The following is an 18,147-nucleotide window of genomic DNA, read 5'->3' on the forward strand; positions in this document are numbered from 1 at the left end:
TGCTTATCCTACCACTAGGGAGACCTACCATTGAGAGTGGAGCATGGGCATACAGAAACACTTGGAAGGGAGCTCCGTAGAAAGGTTGGGAAGTCATGTGCTTCAGTGCATGACCTTCTGGTTATTTCTGTTTTTTTGGTAAATACTTCTCTGTACAACATATACACAGACACATTACAAAAAGCTGGGAGCAAAAGACAGGGCCTCTCTTTCCTGCTAGCTGGCAGGCTACAAGGTTAGGTTCCCTTTACCTTTAATCCCAGTTTCTTACTTCCCACCTGCAGTGCTGGTCCAGTTTTAGCGTGAAGAATGGTCCACCCATTTTGGGCACACAAAGTGGGAGTGAGGAATGGAGATTAGATACAATGAATCCTCCCACTTGCTGAATTACAAGAATATTGTGTATGTTCTTGCCATCCCACATTTACAAGTAAAAGGTATCCTGACAGCACCCTGCCTGAAGAGTCCTCTGGATTTGTGCATATAAGGATACCTCCTTTATTCATCCAATGTAGGCGGGTGATAGGAAATTGGTTTAAGTAGAGGGAGTTACAGACCATCACAGCAACTAACTTTAGGCACTTTTTCAGAGCCAAAATCTGAGCTGACAAAAAATTCCCAAGTGCCGAAAATGTCCACTAAAAATCCTTTTGACTTAAGATCTTGTTTAGGCACCTTCAGTTTAAAAGCCCTAAAAATGCCTTTCTGCTTTTAACTTCTTCCTGGAATATCCCAGCTACTCTGAGGTCAAAAGCTCTGTACAAGTCATCAATCTATGCATTCGCGTGTCAAGGATGCCTTTACAAATTTCTTTCCTCTGGATGCAGGCCATAATTATAGAACAAAGGCAGTATCAGCTTCTACCCATAGCGTTGCCTGAGCCCTACTACTGTTGCTTAAATCCAGGTTCAAACCTCTGCAGAGATCATGCTCTCCTCTTTCCTGCAGTGTTTTGTTGGAAAGAACGCTTGATATAAACATTTAAAAATTTGAGTCTTCTCTGAGCCACTAAGTACCTTGATACAGTGCTTGAAAGTGATACGAGAACAAGGACACTGGTCCCAAAAGGAAAATCATAGTTTGGTTCATATAAGAAGAGCTTTGTTATTTCTTTTGGAGCAGTGCACAAGGGGCCCTAGAGATGCAAACACTGGTCTTCTCTGCTCCTCATATAACTAATGGCCTGGCTGGTGCCATTGTTTCTGTCTCTTCTTCTGACTCATACTCCTCTACTTCTCTCACAGTGAACCGAGACTTTGGAATTAGAGCTAGATTGTCTGCTCTGGTGAAACGATGATGGCTGATTGAATTTCCTCTTCGACCTGACAGATTGGACGGACCTGCTTGTCTATCTAAGTGTGCCATTGGAATCAGCTCTTCTTGGTGGTGCTTTGCTTCGAGTGGCCGTAGTCGGGCCTGGGGTCTGAACATTAATGGCAATGCAGCATCAGAGCCACTTCTATGCTGATCTAAAGGAAAATAGACAAATAATTAATATTTTAAAGAAGAGAAAAGAGAACTGCCATGGTATTGGCAAGAGCATTCAATAAAATACAGCATTATGGTTTTAAACTCTGTAACCGAAGCATTTTAAATAATTACTATAGAATAAGAAAGAAGTCAAGAACTAAAAATAACCCTATTTTTTTATTTTCATCCCAAAGCTGATGTTTAAAAGATTTTATTTATCTTGCCTCTACTCTGAAACCCCAGCAAATAAGCACATTCTGCTATCTTTTGATGTCTCGCAGACCTGCCCAGTGCTTTCACAGGGCAAAATTGCTCCTTTATGTAGTTCTCAATTTTCCACAAATTTCACAAGTATACATAGTAGGTACCAGGGTTGAAAAGCATTTTGAAACTCACAGCAGAAAACAAAAATGTGACAAAGGAGAAGACTCTAGTGCCATCAAATATCAAGTTTACCAGTGACCAGTTGTGATTAACAACTAGGAAGAAAAGAGTTTCATCTGAAACCAGGAGTTTGACTCTAGGGTGCGTTGATTACACTGGGTGTGTCAGACCTGCTCCTACCAGCAGTATGGTTTGCCTACACAGATCTCTTTTGCTTTCACCTCTTTCACAGTAAAACAAAAAGGCAAGAAAAAAAATTTGCACATGCACAAGTTGTCCAAGTTTTTGATACAAACATGAAGATAAAAATATGGTTTCAGTCACTATAGCTAATTTTGCCAGAAATTAAAAGGAATTTTTATAAGAACACCAATGCCTTTTAGGTTCACATAAATAATGTGTCCCTGTGTGTGAGGCAGGAGGAGACCAGGGGATCCAGGAATCTGCTACAGGGAAGACTGACTGCCCAAGGCCAGCTACAGGAGGGTCCTACAGTGCACGGAGTGGAAGAGTCTGCATGTGTTTGTTGTGTGCATGTATGTAGGTCTAAGTACCAGTAGCTGCTATGTGGCTGTCTCCCTAGGGGTTTACATGCCCAAGTGACACCAAATGGGCAGATGGAAGGTCCAGGGCCAGCTACTGAGCAGACCATCTATCTGAGGCCAGCTACTGGGGATTCAGATAGCATGTTTGTATTTATAAATTTTCACTAATAGTCTATCAGCCTGATCAGCCAGAGACAGGACCAAAATGTAGCCATTGGTGCTGTTTACTTGTGTGCAAGCACTGTGCCTGGTCTGTGCTGCTCTTTGTGTCTGGCCATGTGTACATGTGCACATAATTATGGAATGAGGAGGCCTACTGGTAATATCGGCCCAGTCTTGATACTTGGAGGACCTGGGGGCATGTGTCAGCCTTGCCTGGACTGGGCTACAGGTCCAGCAACTCCTAACAATTTTGCATACAGTTGTGTCTGTGGGGCTGCAGAGAACAGATAGTTTGCATTCATGGGCTTACACAAATGCCAGGTGGAAGTGCAGGGATCTCAGGAATATTTGTGCAAGAGGGAAAAAGAGAAAACTAGGAGGTGCTGGAACAAGACAGAAACTTCTGCAGTAATGACCATAAAAACAAGATAGATAAAACAGAAAGAAGTGTGTAGCTCATTTAAAGAGGCCAGGGACTTTCATGCGAGTATTAATTTAATACTGTTAAGTCCACTGAACAAATGCCCCAGTTTCTTTCACTACTGGAGTAGAATACAGAGTAAAGCAGTTCCATTACCTGTAAAAGTAACGTGCCTGGCTTTTCGTCTACTGGTCTGTGTGGGACCCTGAGGCAAAGAGAGGTAGCGTACTTCCGTGGTGTTAACCTGTGTATGAGACAGAAGTGTGTTCAGTGTCCACGGTTGCCTCCACTTGGCATTTATTTGGTGGAATGGTAAGGACGGATAGTTATATGCTGCACTTTACAGCCAGACTTTGAGAGGTATGAATAAGATCAGTGCTTGACTTGGATGGTTGAATTCAATGTCAGCTCCAGTCTAAGTGTCTGTCTGATATAATAGCCCTAGAGGGTTTTTTTACAGTCAGCAGAGAGAAATATGTTCTTCTAAGATTCACCTTTCCTATTTCATGTGACAAATAAAACTAATCTATCCATCAAAGACTTATTTCTTTTCCTTAACTGTGATTATCTCAGGTATAAATGTCTATGCTGTCCAATGCCTACATTTGGTCAGAAAAATCTTTTATTGATCAAGAGTGCACTTGTCAGTGCAAGGTGTCAGGGGTTTGGCATCAGGCTTTCTTTGATTATACTCTGGTTTGCATATGCAAAACCAATGCAAGTTCTTTTACTACATGCAAATAGAGCAGCAAATCTCTGACCAATGTATAGAGGTAGGACATAAAAACACTGCTGTTCACATGCGAAGTGAACCCCTTTCTTCTTAGGTGCTGCATGAGCATACTGGGGAAAGTATCCATTTTGATTACAGCAAAAAGCATATAAAAATGTGTATCTCCTTCCATATTTACAGATAAGCAGAGGCATTTTTACATAAATGAGAGTTTACACAATAGGTACCGGTCTACTCCAGGGCAAGCTGTTTCCCTTCCTGCAACTCTGCCTCAGGCTGTGCTGCCGGCGGATGAGGATTTCTTGCGCTTGTGTCTCATTTGTGTTGGTAGGTAGGTTGTGTCGGTTGTATGGTGGTGCCTGAAACAGAAAGTGCACTCAGCTGATTTTTGTTGCCTTTGCAGTGTTAATAATTCTGGTCAGTCACAGGGCCAAGGGTACATCTGCCTCAGCTCAGGCACCAACTGATCTCTTTGCTAACACACGGGAAAATGCAGTCTTGCACAAACCTCACTGCTGCACAGTAAGATGGGAGGAGGCATGAACACAACTGTAAGTTTCACACCTCAAGGGTTACATTTTGATGCCATTTTTTATAGACTCTTGCTTGCTTGAAGTGCAGGTGTATAAAAATATAGCCACCTGTTAAGAAGGCTGTTAACATCTCTGGGCTTGTCCTCCCTTTTTCATCCCTTCAGACAAATTGGGAGCTACAGGTATGAGGCAGGTCCCAAAAGAGAGATAACTGGCTAACTCACCTCTGAGCTTTGGTACTAACATTACTGAGCCAGAAGCAAATTGCAGATGTGCTCAGGAATGAAGAATACGTCTCCAGAATGAGATGCACAGCTGAGTTCCCTTTCCATACTTTGACAAACTACAAATTAATACTACCCTAAAACTGAGCAGCATTTAAGGCAATTTATCACATACATCTACTGAAATGGGGGAAATAATTATCTGCCTTAAAGAGAAAAATTCACTGAAGTTTATAAGCCCTCTTAGAAAGTAGAATCTAATCTCAGTCTCATTTGCAAGGCTTCTTGTAAAGGTGGTCTGGTGAGCCAGAGCATTACCAGGCCTTCAGAGCGAAAAGGGAAGTATTAGAAGTGGCATTATTTTACTTCCAATCTTCCATTTCCAAAAGCACACAGTTCTCAATACCACATAGGAAGCAACTGATTCAAATAATCATTACTGTAATTGATTTTGAAGAGAGTTCATTTCAGTAATCTGAGATAACCATATATGCCAATTGTTTCTGGTAAGATAAGAAATTAATATCATAAGGATAATTAGCCAGGGAAAAATCAAACAATGCTAGGAATGAATATATTAATAATGCCACATTTAAATGAGCAGGCCCTAGCATTTTCTAGTATATGCATCTTAGATGGGTTAGCCTCACTTATTGGTGTCATTTCAAGGTTACTATAATATATCCTCTACCACTCATTGCTGTGGGTTACTTGTCTATTCAGGGCCCAAGATTGGGTTAAGTTGATACTACACACGGGGCTGCACCAGGATTAGTACGAATTTCTGCAAAACAAATCCCTACTGAGGTATTATCACACCAGCTTTATGGAGGCAAAGAACATCGAATAAGTAAAATGAAGCTACGGAGGACGTCGAATTTTTCTTTTTCCTGCCGTGGTGCGGGTGAGCTGCAGCTCTCACGCAGGGCTGCGCAGGGTTTAGCGCCGCCGGTCCGCCCACCTGCGCAGGGGAGCTTCGCTGCCTCCCACGGGCGAGGCAGCCCTCCCCGAGAACCGGGAGCCCCGGCAGCCCTCCCCGAGAGCCGGGAGCCCCGGCGGCCTCGAGGAGGCTCTTTCCCATCCGGATAGTTGTGCAGCGAGGGAAGCCTGACCTCTACAGCTCAGTCAGAGATTTTCCGGGCTTTTCGCGCTGCCATCAGGGTGAAAAGCTGATGGGAAAAAAATCAGCTTTCCTTTATTCCGCATAGATAGGGGGCCCAAGCCCAGGCTTTTTCCCTCCATCCCTTCCCCGGGCAGGTGCCGGCTCGGAAGGGCTGCGGGCTCCCACCAGGTGCCCCTGGAGCCTGTGCTGGTGCTGCTGCCGCCGACGGTGCTGCGCTGCGGGGAGGGCAAACAGGGGCTTTGGGTCTGCAAACTGTGAGCAGCAGCCGGTGGCTCACCCACCCTTTGTCGCACGTGGTACAGATTGTGTGCCAGGACATCTCTCATGGACTCCACCTCTGCGGGGCACAGCCTGTGTGCACGGCGGTTCCTGCCACTCCTGTAAATAAAAGGGAAAATTAAATATGATGTTAATGAGCTGATTAAATACTAATCCCATGAAATAACACACAGTCTATTTTCAATGCTAGAACAGAAGGCTACAAAGAACCTTTCAGTGATCAGCAACACCAGAAAATCATCTAAAGATGAATAAAAAACGGTCAGATTTTGCTCTTTCACAGATTTTATCCATATAGTGGGTAGTCAGATTGGGCCCTAAACCTCATACTCCTGGCAGCAGAAACTCTTCTCTCTCTAACTCTCATAAGGAAGTTCTTATTTAATAATTAGATTGGGCCACAACCAGCTGTACATTCAGGAAGGCTCTGCAAGTTTCCTCCTGTCTGAATAAAGACCTCAGTATGGTCTGGCAGTCTGGGTTTAGCCATACTACTGGTTTTAACTCCTTTGAGAAAGTGCAGAAAATCCCTAAGAACTAAAGGATATGCCAATTGTGGAGCCTGAAAGACCTGCCCTGTTGTGAGGAGAATGTATAGGGTTTCCTTTCTGATGACCCTGTTTCCCCATTTGAAATGAACTACCTAAAAGATAATCATCTTTGTATTTTTAAAAAAACTTCAACAAGAAGCCTACTGTCACTTGTAGCTGCCCAGTTTTTTTCACTAGCAAAACAATGGAGAAGGGCTGCTGTGAATTGTTAACTGGTTTTATTACAGTGGTCAGTCTCTGTGAGAGTTAGCATTCAGATGAATTCCCAAGAAAAGAAAGGGAAATAGATAGTGATCCTCCAGAATAAATCAGTCTGAGTTCATCTTGTTGTTTCTGGGGTTTTTTTCCTTCATTCTGCTTTCCTGCCTCTTAAAAAACCAAAAAAACAAATCAAAACAAAAAAAGTGATTGCAAGTCTTTGTTTTCAGCTAAGTGGTGTCCTGTAAACTGCAATTAAAAAATTGATCATGATCAATGTACAGTATTGCCAAAGCTTTGTGTGCATTTATTTCATACTTCCTCTAAAATAAATTAAAAACTTTTAATGGCAAAGGAAGATGGATTCAAGCTAATCTGAGATTATGCTGTAAACATAGGAAAAAGGTTGGAATTTGCAATTACAGGTACTTTAACAGTATTACCACTGTTTTGTTCTATGATATATCATGAACATCTTGAAAACTTGTAGGACCAACATGAACTGCCTGAATTTTACATTTTACTACCTCTTACCATCAAGTAGACAGTAAGCCCTGGTGTCCTGGCCCTGTCCAAAGTCCCTGGAATATAAGACCTAATTTCTCATATATTTCAAGGTGCTGGAATGTGTTTTCACTCTGCATCAGACTAAAACTGAATCTGACAATTTTTTTGTCAAATAAAAACTAAGAGAGAAATTGACAGTAGGTGAAGGTATAGTATTAGAGCTGGGACATACCCAACCTCCTCCACAAGCCAGCACAGAAGTGGTCAGTTCTAAGTCTTTTAAAAGCTTATTATTTTGCTCTTAAAATGTTCTCTTGCTGAGGTAGCAAGAGAACAAACAGCATGAAGATAATCTGTATTGTTCTGCAGCACAAATAAAAAAATGTGTATTCTTTTCATAGAATTGGATATGAACCTACCCAACAGATAACAATGCACATATATAGTAATAAGGAACAGATTGCTTTTACAATGTGCAATATACAATACATTTAAAAAGAACTTAAAAAAAAAAACCAAACAAGTTGGTATGTTACCAAACCCATAAAGTAATCCTTACTGAAAGTATTTCTTTGTTCTTATGGAAACTTCCAGCATGTTACAACAAAGCACAGCACAGGAGATATATTTGTGGAGAAAAAACCCTGAATTTAACAATACGACATGAAAACTGACTGTCTCTCTGTAATGAGTACCCTGACAGTACTTCTTTCTTTAGATATGGAGATGTATAGTTGATATGATACATTATACTTGGTACATTGATACCTCAAAAAATGGTTTAATATTATTTTTTTATATTATATCAGAAATTTTGAACTTTGTAAGCTGCTCACCAATTTTTACTAGTCCTGTGAAGGAACTAACATTCAACAGGCACAGCTCTCTCACAACGGCACCACCACAAATGACAACACAACACTTGGTTCTCATTTGTACTGTACTGATTTTACCAAAGTCAGTATTGCACCAATATAAAGCCAACAATAAGTAAGCTCAGCATCAAACCATCTTTCTCTCTAATGAGCATATGTCCTCCAAAAAACAGCCATAAACCCACAGTTTTGATAATGTCTGTATGACTCTGCTTTTGCCATTTCTCTCTTTATTTCTAAGGTGTATATTCTCCAAAATGTCATAACCAAATGCTCTATTGTCATTCAAAATGGATTCTTTGTTGCACAATCCATAGGCAAATTTTTTTTCAGTATGCACTGAAGATACTTGCTGGACACCCATTCCAACAGCAGGAATCACGCCAGCATGAATGCAATTTTGCTAATTCACAGCAATGGAGATCTGCATTGATTCTTGTAATGCAATTCCCCTTGGGTACATAAAGGCTGTAAAACTGATCAGAAGTGCAAGTGAGAGTTTTCTCACTACTCTGGCACTGCTAATAATGTTTTACATGCCATACACTGGAATTTTATTTCAAACCTCATCTTGTTCATGGCCAGAGTTTGTATCCTCACAGAAGACAGGGATTTTAGGTACAAGCTGTCTCAACAATAACAATCAGACATTCTATAATACATTTAGAAACCTTTTACATAGGTTCACTTAGTTGCTCAGGAAAATGGTGACAAGAACTTCTGCACTGGCCCTGACCAAAGATCCAACAACTAGATCACTATACTGTCTCCTGTAATGCTCCTGACAGCAGACATCTATCAATTAACAGAGTTGGGAAAATATGTCTTCCTAGAACACTCACAGTCTGTGAGAATCAGAATATTTTTGAGCCACAGGCTGTGGGGTTTTTTTAAGTTGACACTTCACTTTTAAAAAAGCTTTCTCAGTAGGAGAAGCTGTTCATCAGAGATGATGCACAGTAAAATTGAATTATATCCAGAGTAGAGCTGGCAAAAATTACTCCATCATACCAGCTGTTTATTATAGAACATTTTTCAATCTAAATTCTCTGCTCAGGAGAGAATTTCTGAACTACACTGGAGCAATTTGTTTTATTTTCTCTCTCCCTCAGGAAAAGAAGAGGGACATGGTTTGATTGCTATGGATTGTCTAATAATTTTGTACATTTTCTCTTGGCTCAGAAGAGTTAAGGGAATACAGCAGACAGAAAGGAGCCTGACAGGCATGAAGTCTTTTAATATCATCCATTCAGCAAACAATGATTTAGAGAGAAAAAGGCTGGGTGTTACACTGCATGCTGACATCAGTTTCAAGAAAGCAGAAAGATCTTGACATGATTAAGCCAAAGTTTCAAGAAAGATTTTAATTTAACATCCAGTTGGTATTTGGACTTTCGGGTATGGGTAGAGATGACCATTCACAAAGGAAAATACGTTGGACCCTGCCAGAGACTGCTGCAAAATGCAGAAAGGTTTAACGATGCAGCAGGCAAGAGCAGGCAGTAGCAGCAACAGTGGTCAGCAAGACTCCAGGAAAGAGTTTGTGAAGGCAAGTGCCTTTGTGACTACAAAGCCTACTAAAAAAGCCTGTCCCCATCTTTCTTGTAAGCTCCCTTTAAGTGCTGAAAGTTGTAATCCGGTCTCCCCAGAGCCTTCTCTTCCCCAGGCTGAATAACCCCAACTCTCTTATCATTTCTTCACAGGAGAGGTGCTTCAGCCCTCTGATCATCTTTGCTGGCCACACTCCTTTTGATGCAGGATATGGTTGTTTTTCTGGGCTGCAAGTGCACATTGCCAGCTCATGTCCAGCATTTCATCCACAAGCACCCTCAAGTCCTTCTTGACAGGGCTGCTCTCAATGTTTAATTGGACAAATTTGTCACAGAAGTACCAAAATATGGCAAGATGGTTTGAGGGACTGCAAACTGGAGTAGCAAAAATTACAAATGCTACAAAGAAATCTGCTCTCAGCAAAAATTTGCTGGGATTTGCTCTGATTGGGATGATGAAGTCAGGGTCTGTGTGCTAAGCCATCCCATAGGTCTCTCAGCACCTAGCAGGGATGAGCAAAACCCACTGGCAGATTAGTGGCAAGTACAGCCATCTTGATCCACTGCTGTGATTTAAAGCAGCTAGAGTGGCTTCTGCACCACTCATGATTCCTTTTCAGAACTTTGCATCATTGAAAAGAAACAGAGAAAATGTCCATTTTGATTTTCACTCTCTGAACAAAGAGACAAAGTGCAAATATAATGAACACTAAATTACAACTACTCTTTTCATAACTGTCTTTTTTTTCTTACATTTTGTCCCCCTCCTTCCTCTTCCTACTCTGCAAAGGGTCAGGAGGTTGATACTCACTGTAAAGAAGCAGTGGATGGTTTTGAAATTTTCATGCCACTCTCAGCCATCTCTATGGCCAGTTTTATCTCCATCTTTTTGTATAATGACACAAGACTGGATTTGGGCTGGTGTTGCCGAATTAAAATTTTCTTCAGATACTTATTGTCAAACTTCTTAAATCTGCAAAAGAGATACCAAAATCAAAGTGTAAAAAAGGGAATGTGGTTTTTTTCTGTGGTACAAGCTGATCTTCATTCAAATGCACATACATGTAATTTGGTGGTGCAAACTGAATCCAAATTAGAGGCACCTGTGGAGGCTCCTGGAGGCCTAGTGAGCAGAGACCTTTAGGGGGATATTTGGCATAGTCTGCTGGTCCACAGAGATTTCAGAGCCCACGAGACAAAAGAAAGAAACAAGCTGTAATCAGAGCAAAAAAGAGGGCTGTGTGTGTTTGAATATAACACCACCACATTTGTCAGAAAAGAATATGGCCAGTCTCCACGCTTTTGTACTAATGTTGTATTATAGTAGGGCATAACAGCAGCAGCTGCTCTTACAGTAATCCTGGTCTATTCAGCCAGCCACCAATGAGGCTCTAAATGGCCCAGTAGTTACAGTAGTTTGAGCCCATTATGTTGCTGATAATTTTGAATCCTGACAATTAGAGCAGAGAAAATACATTTCTTTGTATTCTGAATAACAGAGAAATTGAATGGACCCCAAAATACTATGTGCTTGCAGATTGTAAAATATCACTAATGTGTAGCATCATTTGAATGTGAATGTGTGCGTGTGCCTTGGAACAGGTATGTGCTTTCAGGCAGCATTTAGCAGAACAACAGTGAATCTTTAGCAGAACAACTGTTCTGTTTCTTTCAAAGGAATAGTTTATCACAGCGAGGTAATGTGCTCTACAATGCTAAGAAAAGCAATACAGAAATCGTATCTTTTTTTCTTAACAAAGGCTATTTTTCATTCCTAAATAGCAGAGGTAGGTACACAAATGTTTCCACTGGGATTAGATTTCTTTATGTTTTTCTGTATAACAGAAAACCTCCTGGATTGTCATCGCTGAAGTAATTAATTCTGATATACATCTTTAAAGCTACATAGAAAAGTTTAGGGAATACCTCTAATACAGTCTTCTTACATTAAGTGTCTTCAGACACAGTGTGTTTTTTGAATCTGTCCCTAAACCAAAACACTACATTTATGGCTAGTATGGGCAAAACTCTCTTTTCAGAGCTATCAGGTAGACGTGAGACAATGGGATAGCATTTACTCGAACATATGTGTCAATGCAGCTACTTCAGTGAAATTACTGCTCCAACGGGGAATTGTTCAGACTATTGTCTATACAGACAGTGATGTGGTCCCAGCAGATAGGTGTCCTAAAGCTATCTCTGTGTTGTCTTAGCCAAGAAGACATTTTAGCTTCCGGGTATGCCCTAGTACATTACATCATTACTCTCCACTAGGACAAGAACTGGATTCATAACAGCCATCTTCTTCCCACTCTTAATTCCTGGTTTCCATAGGGAGAAACCCAGTCATGAAAGGAGTTGCCACATGTCCCAGCAGACACCCCAGCTGGATTACTGGAGTCCAATGCTGAAAGGTCAGACAGGATTAGAGCACAGAAACCTAGGCATAGCTAAAATAACTAGGGGTAATTTTTAGCCCACGGAATCATAATAAGATGTTGGGGGGAAAGAAAGATTAGCCTTTCCCCTACTTCTCTTCACATGCTTTGGTGGTGGTCAACATGATCACAGAGCTCTCTTAGGGAAAAGGTAAAGGCCACAGCATATCCATCGCTTTTGGGCAGTGCTTGGAATAGTCACAAAGCTCCAAAAAACCACCTCATCCTGCTTATAGAAGAGACAACGCAGATCCTGCATTTCTGAGTGAAGACTAGCTTGAGAGCATCTGCTTATGCTACTGAACATTTGAATGCAAACATTCCCTTCAGATCTCTTATTTTAAATATTACTGAATTGGTCACCTGTAAGGACAGGTGACCAATTATTACTGAATCTGTACTCACTAAGAGGGGATCATATTTGCTATGGAGGCTTACAGCAGAAGTCAGTGAAACTACACCTTATGTAGCTTATGTTCTAAATCAGAGCTAGAGGAGCATTGCCAGGGATCTTAGATTTATACCAAAGCTATGTGCACAGGCTGATGTTTGCAGCACGAGTTCCCGTGCTTTGCTTTTCTTTTGGAAGCCTAATTTTCTGCTTCTTTGTGCAGAACCAAATTAGCAGGCAATATATGAGCACTGCCCTCCCAAAAGGCAAGGGTTACTCTGGAGTTCAGTTTTTAAAAGGAGATATTGCACATGTCCCCAGTATTTTGATTTCCTATTCTATTTACCTATTGTATTTTATATGGTAGATAGGTTATTTTATTATATTAGGCCGCAATAAGAGATACTTACTTATCTCTCAGCTGGTAATGACTCCAATGTCCACATATGTCTTCAATACCAGCCTTCAAGTGATCCATCAACTAGAGAAAAAAACATGGAAAAATTTTAAGTGGCCACAAACACACACTTGATGACAGAATTTTGAGGGCTTTTTATTTATTTTTTTTATTGGAGCATGTGAGTTAATTCTGAAAGCAACTACATTTCTCTAAAAATCAAGGCAAAGATCCCACTGTGTCAGCTCCTATGCTTGGCTGCAGTGGCAATATTTTGATGGAGGCAACAAATCTCCTGGTCCTTTTTGCCTACTGAGCCCAAAAACTAAATTCTTGGTTCTGTCAACCAAACTTCCCTTCTGCATGTGTGACCTCTCCAAGAGGGACACAGCACCAGGTACCTAACACCTTTGCCTTGACTGACAAGTTCTCTGAGGATTTTTGAAATTGTTATGAGGCTGGTAAGTTTATCACTGCTAACTGCAATGTTTTTCAGACATTTTTTGTGTATTACTAGAGACAGAGAAAAAGGCCAGTTCTTACAGGCATATTGTCATAAGTGGTGCTTTAAATGTAAATTCTTTTCAAGGTTAAATGTAAAGGTTGAAATACTAAGAATTAAATTCAAATTCAAATCAGTTGATATGCTCTAATTTTGCTAATGTCTCTGCATATGCTTCATTTTAAGTCAGTGTTTCCATTAATTTCAAATTTATTCCCTACTGGGAAAATGAAAGAATGTGCATACTTTTTCTATAACATTGTTAAGTCAGTTTGAACAGCTTTCTGTTATTTTATATAATGGTAATTCGAGAACTAAAGTAAATGTTTGTGAGGGGAAAGATCATGACTTGGAATAACTTGAAATTAAATTTGAAGTCCAATGGTTCAACTCATTTTAGTTCAATAAAACTTGATTAAAGACTTTGGAGGTGTCAGTCTGTCTAGAAAGAGTCAAAAGGTGGCAACAAATGTATCTGACAAATCTATATCGGAAGGATTGTGAGTTCATTCTGTAAACTTTACCTTTCTACTTCTGTCCTCCCACGGTCACAAGTACTAAGAAGTAAGGACTTGCTACACCGTGACATTTGTGACTTGATCTTATAATATGATAGTCACTATGAGTATGAATGAGATATCGTATTTTAGAAAATTATGCCTAGAGTTTCCTCCGTGTATCTTAAAAGCATTGAGTGTCCAAATCCAGTGAATGCCAGCGCTTCCAGGTGCCTCCCTCTATCCACCCTTTCTCTCCTTTTTTGGGATACCAGCTACTGATATAAAAAACTTACTCGCACATGTATTTCTTCATTGATAGATTCCTTTTTGTTTGTCTTTTTGACGTCCAGATATCTGACCAATGGTCCAATTGTGATTCCCTGTATTTGGAATAGTGAGTTGAATTATTAGTTACCTTTCAGAAAAAAAGGGAAAGAAAGCAAAATGGTTTAATTTTAATAAATTAGGAAAGCTGTGTCTTAGACACACAAATGAAGTATTATTTGCATGGAGAGTTATAAAAGGGAATTAAAATCAAAAACTTTAAAAAAGATTGTACACCAGGGTTTTCTTTAAGCGAGATTATATTTGTTGGCATATGTAAAGTAACTGACTCATTGCCAATTTTTTTTTAAAACAGGACTCATTTGAAAGAAAACATTATCTTTGTGAGGTCTTGCAATCTTGAAGCTGTTTATTTTAACATTTTTAGAATTAATATCTTTGGGGGGGGGGGGTTCACTTAGAAACAGTTTTCAGTTGTTCCCAATTCTTTACTGTACTGATACAGAATAGCATTTTAAAAGGGGAAACAAATAGAAACAAAATGTGGGTTTTTTTCCTGAAACATTCTGCTGAAGTCTAAGTGCTTTACCTATAACAAGTGCATAGTGCCCCATTGGCACCCTATAGTATCTGAGATCTCAGTGTGGGAAAATATAGAGCATGGGATGCAAGACCTCTGGAAAATTCAGTTCTTCCAGGTACAGCAGTGTAAGCTAGGTGGAATAACCCAAATATCTAAAGTAGACACTTACACTTGCAAATATTAATTATTCACTTTATTTTTCTTTAGTATTCTTTTTAAAAGGATTTCAAAATATTCTTATTTGGTCTCCAAGATGGATGAAGATAAAAGTATAAAATCCAAAATCCGTCTTAGAAGAGACATACTGTTTCCTGGTCATTTTGGGATACATGACTAGTAAAGAATGATTTGGTGTAAAGTTAAAATACTTCTTAAATTGGAAGCATCAGGAAATGCATATGGAGTGAACATAACTTCGAACACAGAGTGCCCTTTCCCTTGAATATTTTAGAAGACACATTTTTTTCAGTACAGGATTTCTGTAATACCTAAAATTTCCTGAAAGGGTAATTACACATTGAAGTGCTAAATCTGGCCATAAAATGCAATAGCTTGTCCTAGTCTAGAAGTAAATTCAATGCAGTTTTCACTATGAAGCTTTCAGACACCTCTATTACATGAAAGCAATCCATTAAGAAATATACTTACTTGGATGAACACAGTGAAATATATAACGACAAGAGTGGCAGTGATGAACAGGTTTTTTCTGGGGAAGAGATGCACTGGAAGCAAGAATGCGAGAGAGAAGCTGCTGGCTCCTCGAAGGCCACTGTAGGAAATAATGAGCTGGTCTTTGACAGTAAAGGGATATGTTCGGAACTTGTTACTGATGTAGAAGAGAGCAAATACACCTAGGAAGGGAAAAACCCCACAACTATTATTATTAATCAAGGAGCAAATGAAAATATTAAAGGCAAAATATCTTGGCTCAGGGAACTGTTGACAGCCCGTTTTTTTCAGTTTTGGTTTTTTGTAGCTTCTCTTTGACCAGCTGCTGAATCTGGTTCATGTGAAATAGCCTCATATAAAAGATGGTGGTTCATAACTGCTTCAGGATTTAAATCCATTTACACAATTTAGTAGTGAGATTACGGCAAAAGATTTACTTTCTATATTTATGTCTCATAGTTTTCTCCAAAGTGTTCTGGAGACAAGAAAAATGACCGGATGAGAGTTTCTCCTTTGCCTACCCTTCCAATGTTTCCTGCTTTCTGCACAGTGTCTGTACAAAGTGTTTGAACAGTGCTTTACCAATAAGTCATGTGGACAGGTTCACTAAAAGGCAAAGTTACGCATTTTAATTTTCAGTCCTCTGGCTTATTGTGTCTCTACTTCTCTGTTTAATAAAAATTAAAAACAGTCAGACAGTGTAAGGATTGCAACTTTTCTTTATAGAGTACTTCCAGCAATCTGCTTGATTTACTCTTAATCTTCGTCTTCCATAAGAAACATGTATCCTATATTTTGTGTGGAAACTGGTAAATTACTGACATAAAAGCTGACAAATGCTGGTAATTGCTGGTGTTATTTTACACAGCTATCATTGATAAACTCAGATTATTAGCGGTAAAGACAATAGCAGTATGCTGTTATGTAGGTTGCTGGATACCACTTTATGCAAGACCTTTTTTGGCTATTTATAACTGTGCTAGACATCAGGTACTAAGACTGAAACTGCATATGTGAGGTATCACCCTCAGGCGATACCTTTATTCAAGCTTCAGAAAAAAATGTGTAATCATTTTAACACACAGGTTTAGCAGAAAATATTTTGGCCTTCTGGAAAGCTCTAGCACTCCCCTTGGTGTCTGAGAGAAGGATGGACATGTGGCAGGAAAATACGTTTTATATCAAGAGAGCACTGTTTCTGTCTTGATTGGAATGATATTTCAAAATGGACTCCAAAAGCAAGCCTTGAAAAACTTAGAGGCCATGCTTGGTCCAGAAATAGCAAGAAAATATGTAATTACTTTGTTTTTGCTGTCAACCCACAAGAATCATATCACCTCTACTGTTGAGTATTTGTGTCTTCCCTATATATAATAGAATTGTTCAGAGGCACATACTTGAACCTTCACAGTTTCCTCTTCTCTCTTTTTCCTCTGTTAAATGTCTTTCTCCGGGGCTCCCAGGCAAAAATCAAAGTCTTGAAGTGTGTATGGGCTTTGAAGTTCAAACCATCATCTTCTTCCTGCTCTGACATTCTTTTTGACTGAGGGATAAACCACCCAACAGATTTAAGAAATAGGACCTTAATCTCAGATGTTTGACATATCTGGTCCCAGATGTTTGAATCAGAGTTCTGTAGGCTGGAAAGGACCTTTGGAGTTCAATTAGTCCAAGTCCCTACTCAAAGCAGAGCTAATCAGATCAGGGTCCTCAAAGCTCCTTGAATGCCTTTAGGAATGGAGGGCTGGTCCAGTGTTATAGTAATGAATTACCCTCATGTTAAGATGCGGGTTCCTACTGTCTAATCAGAATTTCCTATGTTACAGGTTGTGATTGTTCCCTGTGCCCTATTGCTGTACACCTCTGAGAAGTGTCTGGATCCATCTTACTCTCTGTCTCCTCTGATCAGGTACTTGTAGAAAGTAATAAGTTTTCTTTTGTGCCAGATCTTCTCCAGACTGCATAGACTCAGCACTCTCTGACATTCCTTGTATGTCCAGTGCTCCAGCCTCTGACCAGGTTGGTGGCCTCAACAGCACTTGATCCAGAACTGTCATATTCTTGTACAGTGGGTAGCCTGGAACTGGAAAGCACTCTGAAAGCAGCACACATTTTCACCAGTTCTGAAGAGAGGATAAGAAACATTTTGCTAGGCCTGCCTGCTACACTTGCTAATGCAGACCAGGACACGTCTGAACTTCTTTGTCACAAGGACATAATTCTGGCTTGTATTCAACTTATTGACTACTAGACCACTCCCTTTTCTGCAGAGCTGCTCATTAGATTCCAAGCCTATACTAGTGTACGGAGTTATTCCAACCCACATGACAGTCCTTGCATGTGCTCCTCTTGAACTTCATAAGCCTTCTGCCTATTTCTCCAGTTTGTCCAGGTAACTTTGAATGGAAGCCATCCAAAATATTGACTACTCTCTGCAGTTTTCTATCAGCCACAAAATCACTTGGTGTGCACTCTGTTCCTTCATCCAGGTCATTAAGGAAGATTTAAAAAAATTGATCTCATCTCCCCAGGGGATGCCATTAGCCACCAGCTCCGACCGTAAAGGGAATGTAGATGGGGCAAATGGCTGAAGGAGGTGGTGGCAGGTGATCAATATAGATTTCTGCCCCACTGGATGCTCCAGAGGGTACTCCTTCGATTATAAATGAACCATGGGGGAATCAACCTACTAACTTAGCCAAGGTAGCCTAATTTCAGTGCTCAGAATATCTCCTCCAAGGCTTCTTGATAGAATATTTGGATTTCTCATTTTCTTTAAAATTATAAACTACCCTGAAAAAAAGCTACTGAAATTCAAAAAGAATGC

The 18,147-nt window shown here is 40.1% G+C and overlaps 1 protein-coding gene across 1 annotated transcript in view; it reads right to left on the minus strand.

Moving 5' to 3' along the window:
- Positions 1-1,167: 1,167 nt before the first annotated feature.
- SLC9A4 (solute carrier family 9 member A4) overlaps positions 1,168-18,147 on the minus strand; it is a 30,323-nt gene continuing 13,343 nt past the window's right edge. Inside the window, exons 5-12 of the mRNA XM_027718049.2 lie at positions 15,300-15,502; positions 14,077-14,163; positions 12,795-12,865; positions 10,367-10,528; positions 5,877-5,973; positions 3,943-4,074; positions 3,139-3,226; positions 1,168-1,469 (exon numbers count right to left, since the gene is read on the minus strand). Coding sequence (XP_027573850.2) covers positions 1,168-1,469; positions 3,139-3,226; positions 3,943-4,074; positions 5,877-5,973; positions 10,367-10,528; positions 12,795-12,865; positions 14,077-14,163; positions 15,300-15,502 — 1,142 coding nt within the window. The remainder of the gene's footprint in view (positions 1,470-3,138; positions 3,227-3,942; positions 4,075-5,876; positions 5,974-10,366; positions 10,529-12,794; positions 12,866-14,076; positions 14,164-15,299; positions 15,503-18,147) is intronic.

The sequence above is a fragment of the Pipra filicauda genome, unplaced genomic scaffold (genome assembly GCF_003945595.2).
Source record: "Pipra filicauda isolate LSUMZ 115617 unplaced genomic scaffold, ASM394559v2 scaffold83_size3615187_pilon, whole genome shotgun sequence".
Taxonomy (NCBI): Eukaryota; Metazoa; Chordata; class Aves; order Passeriformes; family Pipridae; genus Pipra; species Pipra filicauda.